A 14,885-nucleotide genomic window follows, 5' to 3' on the forward strand; every position below is an offset into this window, starting at 1 on the left:
CTCAGTGACACAAAAATAGATCCAAAAACAAACTCGTAAAGAGAAAATACGAACATTTATATTGTTATACTAATATAATAATATTAGTTCAAATATCAAGCACACTAATTATGAAAGCAAGCACTACTTGGTTTAATAACAACAATAATAATATTAATAATGATTTATTTGATTTTACTCTGTCATAAAATAACGTGCACATGACATTAAACTGAGAAAATGAAAGGAAAACCAAAACATGAAAGACAAATTCAATTCAACATTGGACATGGGCATGACAGATAAAATGTAAATACAATAAAATAACGTGCACATGACATTAAACCAAGAAAATGAAAGGAAAACCAAAACATAAAAGACTAATTCAATTCAACATTGGACATGGGCATGACAGATAAAATGTAAATATAATAAAAACTATAAATAGCATGCATAATGAACATAATAAGTAGTCGAAGCAGAAGCTGAGCAAGTCTTTATTTGTGCAACACCTTTAAAAACAAAGCAAGCAATGGAATTTATAACAGGACAAGTCAAAATAAATCAAATCTGTCTTGAAATTTGTTTACCATCATGACATCTCATTAAAAATCAGCTGCTTTCAAGTGTCCTGCAGGCTCATTTTGCACAAGAATACCTAAAACATACTGTAACAGTCAGATGACCTTGTCAGGGATCCCGAGCCAAAGATTAGTTGTTGGGACGTCGTTGATCCTGCCTCTGCAATACAGGGCTGCAACATTAGCTCATAGGCCACAAGGCCATGCCTTAGCTGATTTTGTACTTTAGTGGTGCAAGTTTTCCTAACAAATTTGCAATTAATCGCCAAGCACAGAATAAAACACACAGTAAACATGGAGCAATGCTGCTTTCAAAGGCTAACAGGGTGCAAAAAAAATACATTCAGATAAGTTTTTTAATCTTGAATATCTGCAAAATGTGTAAAGTTCATGCACTAGTAATAACAATTTAGCAACTTTAACTTGAACCTTATCATTATCTAGAAGAAAGTTTGATTTTCAGCCCAGCATTAAACACAGATTACAAAAAACACAACAACGACAGACATTAATCATGAGGGCTTTACTCTAGTTTCAGTTCAATCTTCACTGTCCTGCATGAGAAATTTGTCTTGCAGCATGTCAAAAACAAAACAGACTCTCCTGCAGTAAAACAGAAGAAAAAGAAATGTCAGTTAGAAAAAGTAACAGACAATATAAGTGAGTGAGTTTTATAAAACCTCTTGTTCAGTTTGTTCCCTTGTTTGATTTCTGTCACTGAAGTTCTTAGTTTAACATTTTCTACTTATATGTTTTACTTATTTAGTATTTATTCTCTGCCAAAATGCTCTGTGGTTTTGAACTTTGTTGTCACTGACCCTGCAGCCGACAGCATTGCGTCATGTTGGCATCTGCTAGTGCAGTAACTACATCTTGTTCTCTGTAAAAACCACCTTGAGGGATGAAGGCTGTAGAAATAAACTGGGACAAGGATGAGTGCCAAAATCCAAAAAAAGCACTGAAGGAACGTCAAGACCTGCAAGAAGCCCCGAGGCCATCAGCTGATCCTGTCTGGGTTTACATACAACACACACACACACGCACTCACACAGACCTTTGCGTGTGGATTAACTGTCAGCCAGAGCAAAGTTCTGTGTCTTCTTGGTACTGATGCAGTCTTCACTAATTTACTTATTTGTCTGTTTCCTTCAAGTTGGTTTAACTTGAACCTATAAAAGAAGTTTCCATGCAGGTTTTTGAAGTTCTGGATTGAACCTGTAGGCAGATAATACATGACGGCCAAAAAGTATGTGGAGATAAAGAGAAAGAAATCTATACGCATGTTTTTGTGTTAAAGCATGAGTTTGCACCTTTTCTTATCTGTCTTATAACAACAGTCAGGAGCTAAAATAAACATTGAAACATGTTTTTCTTGCTGTAATAATTCCTCCTGTTCATACTGGCCATTAGAAGATCCCTTCATAATGCACTTCTGTGCAAAAAATGTATTAGTATAGTTTATCTGAAGCCAATATGAAGCTTCAGCTGTCAAATCAAGTAGATATCTTTCAACGTTACAGTCTTTTTAGTGCCAAAGTCCCTTTTTTTGTTACTATACTTCCACCTGCAGCTCAACAGGGAAACACTGTCAGGGGAAACACAAAGAGAGAATTTGATGCTATAAAGACTGTAAATGTGTCAGATATCCACTTGATATGACTAACTCAGACTGCTGAAGACTCATATAAGCTTCACAGAGACTTTTAAATGACTGTGTGGACACACTGTGGGTTTTGGCCTCCATCACTTACATTGAAAGCACATTTGAAGGATCTTTAAACAGCCAGTATGAACAGGAGGAATGATACAGCGAGGAAAACCTCTTTCACTGTTCATACAGACACCTGACTGATGTTTAAAGGCAGAAGGCTAATTGTGAACCTGTCCTTTTATTTACTTTGGGGCTGTTTCTCTGGTTTGGTTTTTGTTTTATCAGTTAGAATTTTATTTTTTCATGTCTGCTGTTTTTATTTTCTTCTAAGTTGCTGTTTATTAATGTTTTTTTGTGACTTGTTTGCTTTTATTACTGTTCTTTTGCCATGTTTTTTGTCTTTTCTCTGTAAGGTGAGCTTGAGTAACCTGAAAGGTGCTTTGAATTAAAATTAATTATTATTATAATGTTTAAATCTGATCATTTTCAAGCCAGAATGCTCATATTCAGTGTTACTATCAGAATGTATTAATTGAAATTAAACTTGACATTCAGGTATCTTGAAAGTGATATTGGTCCAAAAACATATTATTATGTCAGTTATCAGTTATATAAAGTATATTTTATTAAAACATATATAACTATATCTGTTATTCATTGTAAGGTGTGTCTTAATTGTCAAATCAAAGTCTAAGAGTGAATTAAATCTTAGAAACAAAGTTAGTGTTGAAAAATGTGGTAAAATAATTTTATTAGTGCTCTTTAAAAACAGTTTTTTGTATTTTTAAAGACCTCTTTTATGCATTAGATCAGAGATATATTCTTCTTCTTCTTAAAACTGGAGATTAGATCCAACGTGCAGAGTCGACATGATAAATTTGTCAAGATGTGACTTTTTATTTCTTATTTAACAAACCAGAGAGTCTGCTGTATACAATAATATAATCAACACTGTACCAACCTTTTCTTTTTTGTTTTAAAGCATATATTTGCACATGGAGTTTATTTCCTTGTTTAACTTGAAACACCAGCTCTAAAAGTGATTCTGAAATACTCACTGGTGTCCTGAAAAAACAGAAATATGAGTAGTAAAGTCGTTTGAAGGAGAAACAAACAACCTTTGAGTTTAACAAAACATGCTTGTATGAAATCTTATCTTATGTCTTTTCTATTCAGGTAGAATTTCTCCCCACAGGTGTTGCAGTTATTTGGCTTCTCATCTGTGTGTTATCGAGTCACCTTTAACACAGAAATCTCACCCATATATTTTGCAATTATATGGCCTCTCATCTGTGTCGGCTCTCGTACTGTATGTTCATTCAATTTGGACTTTTGACCTGTGTGAGTATTCAGGTGAATCTTTGACATAGTACGGTTACATACATTAACTGTTATCAGTGTCTATTTTGCGGTTTTATCTCTTCATTTCTAGTCGATCCTGAGTCTCTGTGTCTGTCTCATTTGTGATCTTTGCTCTCGGCTACATGAGAGTTGTGAGAGAGCAGCTGCTCGTCACGGTTCGGTTCTGGTACCACGGAGCTTTTAGCTGACATGCTGACAACATGCTCTCCCTCATGTTATGAAACCTCATCTGTATGAATTCTTATGTGTCTTTTCAACGTAAACATCTGACAGAACTGTTTCCCACAGCTTTGATGATGTCAGTATTGTTCTACAATAGTAAAAATAAAGAATCAGTAATTTGTCCAAACCTTTGACTGTTACTGTACATATTTTAATCACTGCAGTGAGATATAGAGCTATGGAAGCACATGGCATTCACCAATGAATAAACAATCTGAGGCTTTATCTCATAATTATGAGAAAATACCTCAAAATTACAAGAAAAGATCTCATAATTGTGCCTTACTATCTCATAATTATGAGATCTTTTCTGTTATTATGAGGAAAGTTAAAGGTGGTTATCAATCATTATTTGAGAAGACAGAGGCATGATGACCTGATTTAATTCGCTTTTATTTATTCTCAACAACGTATAAATGTTGATGTAGTGCTTATAATATTGTCATTCTATGAGTCATTGTTTGTCTCAAGTACGCCTACATAATCCCTCCGGTTATATGCGTCACCCACTGATGCTTCCTTCTTCTTCTTTGGAGTTTTACTGACACCTTCTGGTCTTCAAAAAAACCACACAGCCGTCGTCTGCCCTCCTCTTGTACCTCCACTATTTTTTATATTGATTTCTGATAATAATCCTAATTACTGTAGTTGTGCAACCTTTTCTAGGCTTTCCTCTGTGTACTTCCTGAATGATATGACAACATGTTACAGTCTCTGCTTCCTGACGCTGCTCACAATGTGCTGTTGAGATTACTGTGTCTGATTCTGCTCTTTGTGACCGACTCAACCTGCTCCTACTGCTGCTGTATTTCATGCACACGGACCCATCAGGACGTCTGAACTAATAATGATGATGATTGATAACCACCTTAAACTTTTCTCATAATAACAAGATCACAATCTTGTAATTACAAGAAAACTATCTCATAATTATGAGATCTTTCCTCGTAGTTTTCAGATCTTTTCTCATAATTATGAGATGCTGAAGTCATAAATATGTGATAAGGATTTTTTTTATTGGTTGATGCAATTCTACCTTTGGAATAAACCTTTTTGAAACACTGCAAATATTTCTTCAGCAGCAGCAGTTAGTTGCTCGCTGATTAACTCTCTCAAACACTGAACTGATATATATATCATTTACTGTATGTGTTGTAACTTTAGTCTAAACTTGTACTCCCAAAAAAGATTGTTAGAAACGGGTTCCAGCTTTTTATTTATTTATTTTTTATTATGAACAAAACTCTGAAAACTTTGTGTCACATCTGAAGCCCCAAACAACAAAAGTTGTATCAAATCCAACCAACCGCAAAGGACATAAAAAAATAAAATATAAATTCTGCAAACAAAAAAAAGGACCCTAGTCAACAAGGTGAAAACATAACTGACTGAACATCACCAGAGAATTTAAAATCCACTCATATAACTGAGGTTGTGTATAAAAACAGTAAAAAGTTAAAACATAAATCACACCATCAGTTTGACAGCCACTACTGTGCACTCTTGGATTCTTCCAAGATTTGGGATATTATGACTGTTTCATAATTGATGGCATGGTTGGAAATGTACGACTTCATTACACTGAGATATTGTGACCTTTGTTTATGTAAATCCATAATCAGTTCAATCACAAAGATGTAACTACTGCAAACCTGTATTCGTCTTAGTTCCCTGTATGCAATATAATATGCTTCACACTGTTTCCCCTACAATATTTTTCGGGCCCGGTCGTACGAGAAAAACCCTAAAGAGACGAGGCACTCACATCGCGTCAAGGGTTTCCCTGGCAACGACACAGAGGTTGACTCACATATTAGAACAGACACATATGATTATTGATTTCCAAATGAATGGATATTTAATGTTATTTTTGGCATTAAAGAAAAGATTTCTTTGGCCCGGTGGCCCACCAAGCCTGTGCAGTTATAGGGGAAACACTGCTTCACCACTTCAGACCGTGGTACATCTTTTCCCTCACGTGTTGTACGTCTTCTCACTCTTGTGGACTCTCCTCATGCGGGCTGTCAAGTCACCAAAAAGTCTAAAAGTTCTCCCACACATTCGTGCAATTAAACGGCTTCTCGCCTGCATGAATTCTCATGTGCGTTCTCAAATCTGGCAGTTGAGAGTATCTTTTCCCACAGGTGTTGCAGAGATACGGCTTTTCACCAGCGTGGGTCTTCATGTGGACCAACAACCCGCTACTAGACCTGAAATCTTTCCCGCATGTTTTGCATGGATACGGCTTCTCACCCGTGTGGATTCTCATGTGCTTTTTCAACGCTGACATGTGACGGAAGTTTTTCCCGCAGGTGTTGCAGAGGTACGGCTTCTCGCCTGTGTGTATTCTCATGTGCCTTTTCATATCCGACGTGTCACCGAAGGTTTTCCCACAGGTGTTACAAAGGTACGGCTTCTCACCTGTGTGTATTCTCATGTGCTTTTTTAATCCCGACAGATCACTTAGGCTTTTCCCGCAGGTGTTGCAGAGGTACGGCTTTTCACCTGTGTGGGTTCTCATGTGGCTTTTCAAGACATTGTGAAGTCTGAAATCTTTCCCACATGTTTTGCACGAATACGGTTTCTCACCTGTGTGTATCAACATATGTCTTTTTGACGCTGACAAGTCACTAAATCTTTTCCCGCAGGTGTTGCAGAGGTGCGGCTTCTCACCTGTGTGTACTCTCAAATGTAGATTTAATTTGTACCTCTCTTTGAAAGACTTCCCGCAAGTGTCACATATTAAAGACTTCTGACCTGTGTAGGTGTTTAAGTGAATTTTGGTGGAGTTGCAAACATTGTTAGTTTGACTTTTGCTTCTGTCATGTCCCTTCTGTGGTTTTGTCTCTTCATTTCTAGTTGATCCTGAGTCTTCATGTTTGTCTCGGCTCTCAGTTACATGAGAGTTGTGAGAGAGCAGCTGGTTGTCACTGTTTGGTTCTGGTACCACAGAGATGTTGACAACGTGCTCTTTCTCTGCTGCACTCTGAGCTTCATCAGGACTCAAGTCCAGAGTCTGATCTTCACTGTTGCCACTTTCCCCACAAGTAGGAGTCAACATAAAGGTTTCAGTCTCCTGCTGCAGTACCAGCTGCTCTCCCTCCAGACTGGTGCAGAGTTCCTCCTGTTCCTCTTTAATCTGTGGAGGCTCTGGGTCCTCTCGGTCCAGACTGGAGTTCCTCTCCTGGTTACAGAGCTGCTGGTCAGCAGGAATCTCCTCCTCCTTGCAGACATGCTGCTGCGGGAGCTCTGGAGGGACAAAAAGGGAGAAAGGGTGAAGAAAAAATGCAACCGGAGCAACGTAAGTACATTAATATATATGTGTTATTTTATAGTTGTCTTCAGTATTGTTCTACAGTGTAGAGAATAATATAAATAGAGAAAAACCTTTGAATGAGTTGTTCTGTCCAAACTTTTGACTGTTACTGTACATGGCATATGAAGCTGACTCCCCTGTTTCTAGTTTTAAAATATTAAGCCTTTACAAACCTGTTCTGTGTAACTTTATTTCTGGTTTCAGAAGGATATCCAGCAGTCTGCGCTGACGGTAGATCTCCTCCTCATAATCGACGATAGTTTTTTGAAAAACTGCGAATATTTCTTCAGCAGCAGCAGTTAGTCGTTCGTTGATTTCCTGTCTCAAACACTGAATTGAAGGCATTGTTGCTTAATTATTCGTAAGATGTGTCATTGTCCTGCTGAGGAACTTCTTCCCAAACACAAGACACCAAGCGACAAGCTCCTGTGTTGTTTACTTCCGCGTTCTTCTTCTTCTTCTGTGGTGTTTAACGGCAGCTAGTCTCCATGTAGTTGCATTACTGCCATCTTCCGGAGTCCGTCAGCTACTACAGTGTTTTTCCATCAGTCCTGTTTCCCTCAGGAAGTTGATGAAACATTTATCTTCTGCCCTGTTTACTTTCACCCCGCTCCAGTATGCTCTTTAATTCTCTTCCTCTCATCTCTAATCTTTACATTTCCTCCATCATGTCCTCCCTCTCTGAAGTATATCTATTGCAGTTGGGGATAACATGCTCCCCTGTATCTTACACTGCCTACTTTCCTGTCTCCTGATCTCAACACTGTTGATATTCTCTGTTGTTATTTTTTTTTCCCATACAATCCCCTTTCTTTCCCTCTGGTTTGGATAGTTTGATACAGATGTCTATGATTCCTTTCCTACGTGCTTGTTTAGCCAGTTTGTCCACTTTTTCGTTTCCTCTGACGTCTATGTGAGCCGTGTGAAAGAAAATTGAATAGTAGGATATCATTTTATAAATCTTTTGTATATATGTTACAAATGTTTTTAAACTAAAGAGTCAATGTTTGTTATCAACTGAATGTGATGTAATGTCATTGTCATTTTGGGGACTTTGCGGAGACTTTTTCTTTATTAACTTGTGCCTTCCTTACCTCGTCTTCTAGACACGATACTGAATCCAAAGTACCCCTGCCTTTCCTAAATCCAATCTGTCACCCTGCTATTTGCTGTTGATTCTCTACATAATACATTAACCTTTCGTTTACCATGTGTTCCATACGTTTACATATATGCAATGTTTGGGTAATTGGCCTATAACTTGATGGGTTACTTGCATCTTTCCCTGGCTTCCTTACAGGAACAATAACTTGCTGGTATGCTACCTTCCTCCCACTGTTCAGCTCCAACAATGAAAATGTGTTTTTTTAGTTCCAGATACAATTAAACGTGTTTTTAAGCCAATAAGCATCAAGGTTGACCAACAATTGATGAGTTGTCTCATATACATATTTTTTATTTTAATCAGGCAGTCTCATTAAGATCTCTTTTTCTTCGATTCGAGATCAAGAAACATTCATAAGACAAGAACACAATCAAGCAGACAGAAACAACACAGCTATACAATCAATAAAAAATTAATAAAAATGGTTACAAGAATCATAAAAAAACATCAGATAATAAAGCTTTAAAATCTCCAAGAGGAATGAAAGACTCAAGTTTTGAAGGCAGTTTGAAGTTGATTCCTTTTAAAAAGGTGCAGAGTATCTGAAACCAGTTCTGCCAACATTAGTGTGAACCTGACAGACATCTATCTACTAAAGGAACGTATGTTTTTTCACTCTTGTGGACTCTCCTCATGTGGACCGTCAAATTACCAGGAAGTCTAAAAGCTCTCACACACAACGTGCAAGTAAACGGCTTCTCACCTGTGTGGATACTCATGTGCGTTTTCAAATCCGCCATCTGACGGTATCTTTTCCCACAGGTGTTGCAGACGTACGGCCTCTCAACAGTGTGGGTCCTCATGTGGTACAACATCCCGCTACTAGACCTTAAACTTTTCCCACATATTTTGCAAGGACACAGCTTCTCACCCGTGTGGATTCTCACATGGTTTTTCAATCCTGACAAGTGACGGAAGTTGTTCCCACAAGTTTTGCAAGAATACGGCCTCTCACCTGTGTGTATCCTAAGATGCTCTTTCAATGCTTGCACGTGACGGAAGTGTTTCCCGCAGGTGTTGCAAAGGTACGGCTTCTCACCCGTGTGGATTCTCATGTGGATCGACAGCCCGTTACTAAACTTGAAACGTTTCCCGCATGTTTTGCAAGAATACTGCTTCTCATCTTTGTGGATTCGACTATGACTTTTCAACTCTGATTCATTCGAGAATCTTTTCCCACAGGTTCTGCAAAAATGTGGCTTCTCACTTGTGTGGATTGTTAAATGAGCTTTCAATGCTGATGTTGAACTAAATCTTTTCTCACATGTATTGCAAACGTAAGGTTTCTCACCTGTGTGGACTCTCAGATGTGCATGTAGACTGTACTTGTGCTTAAAAGATTTCCCGCAAGTGTCACATTTTAAGGACGTTTTCCCTGTAACGGTATTACTGTGAATCTTTAACGTGGTAGTGTTATCTTGATTGTTAGTGATATTTTTGCTTTTGTTAAGTCTCTTCTGTGGTTTTGTCTCTTCATTTCTAGTTGTTCCTGAGTCTTCATGTTTGTCTCCTTTGTGATCTCGGCTCTCAGCTACATAAGAGTTGTAAGAGAGCAGCTGGTCGTCACTGTTTGTTTCTGGTACCACAGAGATGCTGACAACGTGCTCTTTCTCTGCTGCACTCTGAGTTTCATCAGGACTCAAGTCCAGAGTCTTATCTTCACTGTTGCCACTTTCCCCATAAGTAGGAGTCAACATAAAGGTTTTAGTCTCCTGCTGCAGTACCAGATCTTCTCTCTCCAGACTGGTGCAGAGTTCCTCCTGTTCCTCTTTAATCTGTGGAGGCTCTGGGTCCTCCCGGTCCAGACTGGAGTTCCTCTCCTGGTTACAGAGCTGCTGGTCAGCAGGAATCTCCTCCTCCTTACAGACATGCTGCTGTGGGGGCTCTGGAGGGAGAAAAAAGGAGAGAGGGTGAAGAAAAGATGCAGACATCCAAGGAAATAATTACAAGTACAGTACCAGTCATAAGTTTGGGCACACCTACTCGTTTAAGGTTTTTCTTTATTTTGTGACTGTTTTCTACATTGTCGAACAATACTGAAGACAACACAAAGTGGCCACCTTTTACTTTGATCACAGCTTTTGCACACTCTTGGCATTCTCTCAACCAGCTTCATCAGAATGTTTTTTCAACAGTCTTTAAGGATTTCCCACATATGCTGAGAACTTGTCGGCTGCTTTTCCTTCGACTCTGCAGTCCAACTCATCCCAAACCATCTCGATTGTGGAGACAAGGTCATCTAATGCAGTACTCCATCACTCTCCTTCTTGGTCAAATAGTCACTTATATTAGCCAGGAGATGTGTTGTAATGATGGCCCCACTGAGCACAAACCAGGAGGGATGGCGTGTTGCTGCAGATAGCCATGCTAGTTAAATGTGCCTTGAGTAAAAAAAAAAAAAAAAGAGATTTCCACTGGTCTAATATCCATTCCTTGTGTTTCTTGGTCTAAACAACTCTAGTCTTATTATTGTCTCCTTCAGTAGCGGTTTCTTTCTCTTTACTTAGTTAAACAGTTCTTGCCATAATATGGATTCCTACGGTAGTCAAACAGGGCTATTTACTGTATACGAACACATCTTGATGGTCCCAAACACATTTTGAAGGCAAGAATTTCCACCAGTTAACTTTTGACGAGGCACATCTGTTGATTGAAAACCATCCAGGTGACGACTTCATGAAGCTGGTTAAGATATGGCCTTAAGTATGAAAGATATTTGTTTGTTTACCATATCATTTCTTATGTGTTATTTCACAGTTTTGATGTCTTCGATATGGTTCTACAATGTAGAAAATAGCAATAATAAAGAAAACCTTTGAATGAGTGGGTGTGACCAAACTTTTGACTGTTATTGTACATCTTTTAACTGCTGTGATGGTATATAAAGCTGACTCCTTTGTTTTATAGTATTAGAATATTAAGCCTTTACAAACCTATTCTGTGTACATTTATTTCAGGTTTCCAAACAACAAAACTTTGCTGTTCAGGGAGAATCTTCTGCTCCTTGCATACATGCTGCTGTGGAAGCTCTGGAGGAACAAAACACATCACAAATGTGTTACTAGTGTCGTGACAGAAAGACGGAGATCTGAGCAAATAAATACAAGTCTGGATCTGAGACAATAGGATCTCATATTAGTCAAATTAAACTGTTTTTTAAAGATCATTAAGGTTTTACAGACCTGTTCTGTGTAACCGTATTTCTGGTTTCCAAACGATATCCAGCAGTCTGCGCTGACGGTCGATCTCTTCCTCGAACTCGACGATAGTTTTTTGAAAAACTGTGAATATTTCTTCAGCAGCAGCAGTTAGTCGCTGGTTCATCAACTCTCTCAAACACTGAACTGAAGACATTCTTGTTTAATTACACGTTAAACATTTAACTGCGCTACGACTACGTCGTTATCTTCCAGCTAATTCGATAGATACGCGACTAGCCTTTACTTCCGCTGGGTGTCACGCTGTTAAGTTCCGTCAGTGGAATGAGGTAGTATTTTGTTCCGTTTCCGCTTTTTTTGCATTGTATTAGGAGTTTGAGCCCTGAATCTCATCACCAGGGGTCTGTTCTCTTCACACATCCATGGGATGAACAGTAGAAGTAGTACAGGCGTAGCCTTTTAACGAGCTTCGCTATTGGTTTACCCTGTGAGGCTCCACCTCGGCACCTGGAGCTTTGCACTCACCGCCCAATCAGGAGGCAGCTACCGCGCTGCACCCTCCCGCCATAAAGACCCAGCGCACCCGCTGCTCGCCCCCCTTTGAAACTCAGCAACGACAACTGGGACCAGCTGGGTCTGAAGCATGTACTCATAGAACTGGAGTTACATCCAGGTACGTGTTTCGCCCTCTGACAGGCTTCGTTATTGGTTAAAACCTATAAGGTGAAGGCCGTTACGGATGAGATGTACTCCCAGCTGGGCCTGAACACACACACAACCAAAACATACAGCAGTCCAACACTGCCTGCCTGAGGGCCTTGCACCAGACTGCAATAAGCCGGAAATATGCTGGGCACTTACCAAAAAGCTCAGATGAGGTCCCCCGAGACACTGCACCAAGCACTGAATGAGATACCGAACCAGCAGTCAAGTCCCTGAGATAGGTTGAAGTGGAAGACCAAGATGTGGCCAAATGGATGTCCTCACTGAGACACCCCTGAAAAGTGCCATAGGGGACATGATGCCCCTGGTGGAGTGCACTCTCAGACCTGCTAAGGAAGGGTAACCCGCCGCCTCATAACTTCTGCGGATCGTATCACAGATGCAGTGAACGACTCGCTGCTCAGACAGAGGTTCCCCCTGAGCTTGACCAATGTGGCAGACAAAAAATGGTTGGAAAATGGGTTGGAAAGCCGCCATGTGCTCAACATAGCAGATCACACGCATGGGGCACAGGTTGTGAAGATATTCCTCATCCCTGTTGGCATGAGGAGGCGGGGGGGAGCCCTCAGGCAACCGACCCTCAACCTGAATGAGGAGGTGATGACCTTAGGTCAGAAGGACGGATTTGGAGGTCGCTCCACCAACCCCCTATTGTCACTGATCCACATACAAGAGGGCTGCACAGACGAGGTGCACAGGTTTCCCGCCCTCTTGGCTGATGCCAAGAGGGTTACATATTACCTCTAGGTCCATCCGAACCAGAGGCCCAAAATGCCGACCCACTAAGCTGTCCAGCACTATTTGAAGGTCTGATTGAGGAACGAAGCGTCAAGGGGGGCCTCAGCCTGCAGGCCTCTTGCTATCCCAGTGGATGGCTTCTGGCCAGACCACATTGATTTGGACCATTGTGGTCTGCCATAATCGCAGCTGCAAACACCCACAAAGTGGAAGCAGCATGACGATTATCGGATAAGCCCTGCAGGAAATGTAAAATACCCTGCAGGGGGCAGGAATGTGGATCGAGGTCTGTGGCCTTGCATCAGTCCGCAAACACCTGCAAATGTGCCATGTAAACCCTAGAGGTGGACGATGCAGGGGCGTTCTAAATCGTAGAGACCACCGCGGCCTGGAGACCCAAGCTGCTCGGTCTCACCGTCTCAATTTTCAGACCATGAGGTGTCATCTCAGAATCGGGCATGAGAGCTGTGAGCAGATCTGGCACCGGCCATGGGCGTGCCACCACTAGTCAGACCAGGTCCGGGAACCACCTGGCACTCTCAATTGTGAAACTGTCCTTTAATTTTTCCAGAGTATTCTGCAGATTGATCCTGTCTGTGATGGATGTCGTCAATCTTCAGCTTCCTATATCCATGTTTTGGATATGCCCCTCTTTGCATAACTCTTAGTTGAAAGTATTCAATACAATTTCACAAATTATCTGTGTCTTCGTCAAATCATCTGCAGTTACTGTCTTATTTGGTCGTCAACTTCACGCCTGTAATATCAAATCATATGAAAAACTTTAAAAGCTTTTGTAACTGGACGCCTGATTCTTGTCAGGTAGAAATCTGCTCTACCTACCCATCATGCTTGGATTACAGATATTTTATACTTTAAGATGCAAAAAATGAGATTTACTACTCCACTACACATGTGTAAATGTATGAATGTATGAGAACACACATATAGATATTTACTTTTATATTTTCCATGTAACTACACAACTATTTATTTCTCATAGGTGACCAGTTTTGTTTTGTTTTTTTGTTGTTGTCTGATTTTGTTTCTTTCTCTCTTGTCTTCTAAATGCTCTCTTTTATAATGACAATATCTGAATTGAAGCTCAATATGCTATTCATCTGTTATTTGATTGGAAACCCAATAAACAAAGTTTCTGCAGGCAAAGTGTGGTCTACAGAAATCAAAAATTTCTGATCTGCTTTTAAAAAAAAGATGGATGAATGTACACACTCATTCTTTTCATTTTACAAGCTGTCAAAACATAATAATTTGTGTTGTAAGCACAAAGTCTTCGTCCACAAGTAATTGTCTGTATCTTCTTTAGACTGAGACATCAGATCTATAGATACAGTGTCTGCCTTCATTGATCCTTTACTCCAGTACTCTGCTGCTCTCTGTTGGCTGAACACAAGCCCTTGTTTGCATTAGTGCTGTTATGCATTTTTCTTCCTCTCATTATAGAAAGTACATTTTCTGACCATAGCAAACCTTCAAATGTCATATAAATATAAGTATACGAATGTTACAAACTAAAAACATTATTATTATATCAGTATTATTATGCTGATTAGCCTACAGACATACTGTAATTCCATATTCATTTAAATGAATATTGTAATATGGTTTATTTTGCTTTGTTGATATGTTTTTGATGTTATTAGTGGTTTTAAGTTGCAATAAAAAAATTTTAAGATTACTCTTTGCAACAACATGAACGCAAGGTGTATTTGTCGCCTTCAGGTGACGTCGGAAATATTGTCATTACAATTTAGGTGCACGTGTACGATCAAATAAAGTGATAAATGCCTAAGATGTTATTTATGTTGGGTGGAGAGTTTTGAGGCCTTATTAACATCTAATGGCAAACCTGACTGATTTTTATGTTCAACTAAAGCTGTAATAAAACGCTTCTTCATGCTGTTGTTGCAGCGCAAAGAAACTCAATGTCAGCTGCTGCTCCATTTCCACTAAAACAACATTAATTTTG

General features: G+C 39.5%; 1 protein-coding gene across 2 annotated transcripts; it reads right to left on the minus strand.

The window, feature by feature from the left end:
- Window positions 1-4,993: 4,993 nt before the first annotated feature.
- Window positions 4,994-11,890, minus strand: LOC121904365 (zinc finger protein 568-like). Of its 2 annotated transcripts, XM_042422070.1 has the most exons (4): window positions 11,459-11,890; window positions 11,210-11,305; window positions 9,778-10,161; window positions 4,994-6,672 (listed from the first exon to the last, which is right to left on the minus strand). In XM_042422070.1, the coding sequence occupies exons 1-4, from the start codon at window positions 11,628-11,630 to the stop codon at window positions 5,837-5,839; spliced, it is 1,488 nt and encodes a 495-aa protein (XP_042278004.1). In that variant the 5' UTR covers window positions 11,631-11,890; the 3' UTR covers window positions 4,994-5,836. The 2 variants fall into 2 exon arrangements, with proteins under 2 accessions (XP_042278004.1, XP_042278003.1); XM_042422069.1 differs by lacking the exon at window positions 4,994-6,672 and having other exon boundaries at window positions 8,539-10,161; window positions 11,459-11,872.
- Between the last annotated feature and the right edge of the window lie 2,995 nt (window positions 11,891-14,885).

The sequence above is a fragment of the Thunnus maccoyii genome, chromosome 9 (genome assembly GCF_910596095.1).
Source record: "Thunnus maccoyii chromosome 9, fThuMac1.1, whole genome shotgun sequence".
In the NCBI taxonomy this organism is placed as follows: domain Eukaryota; kingdom Metazoa; phylum Chordata; class Actinopteri; order Scombriformes; family Scombridae; genus Thunnus; species Thunnus maccoyii.

Bases quoted from the DNA above. Each gene is read 5' to 3' on its own strand.
- LOC121904365 (XM_042422069.1), bottom strand. From the start codon at position 11,630: ATGTCTTCAGTTCAGTGTTTGAGAGAGTTGATGAACCAGCGACTAACT. The intron at 11,306-11,458 runs GTCTGTAAAACC...TTGTTCCTCCAG, and splicing joins AATACGGTTACACAGAACAG to AGCTTCCACAGCAGCATGTA. The intron at 10,162-11,209 runs GTTTGTAAAGGC...TTCTCCCTCCAG, and splicing joins AATAAATGTACACAGAATAG to AGCCCCCACAGCAGCATGTC.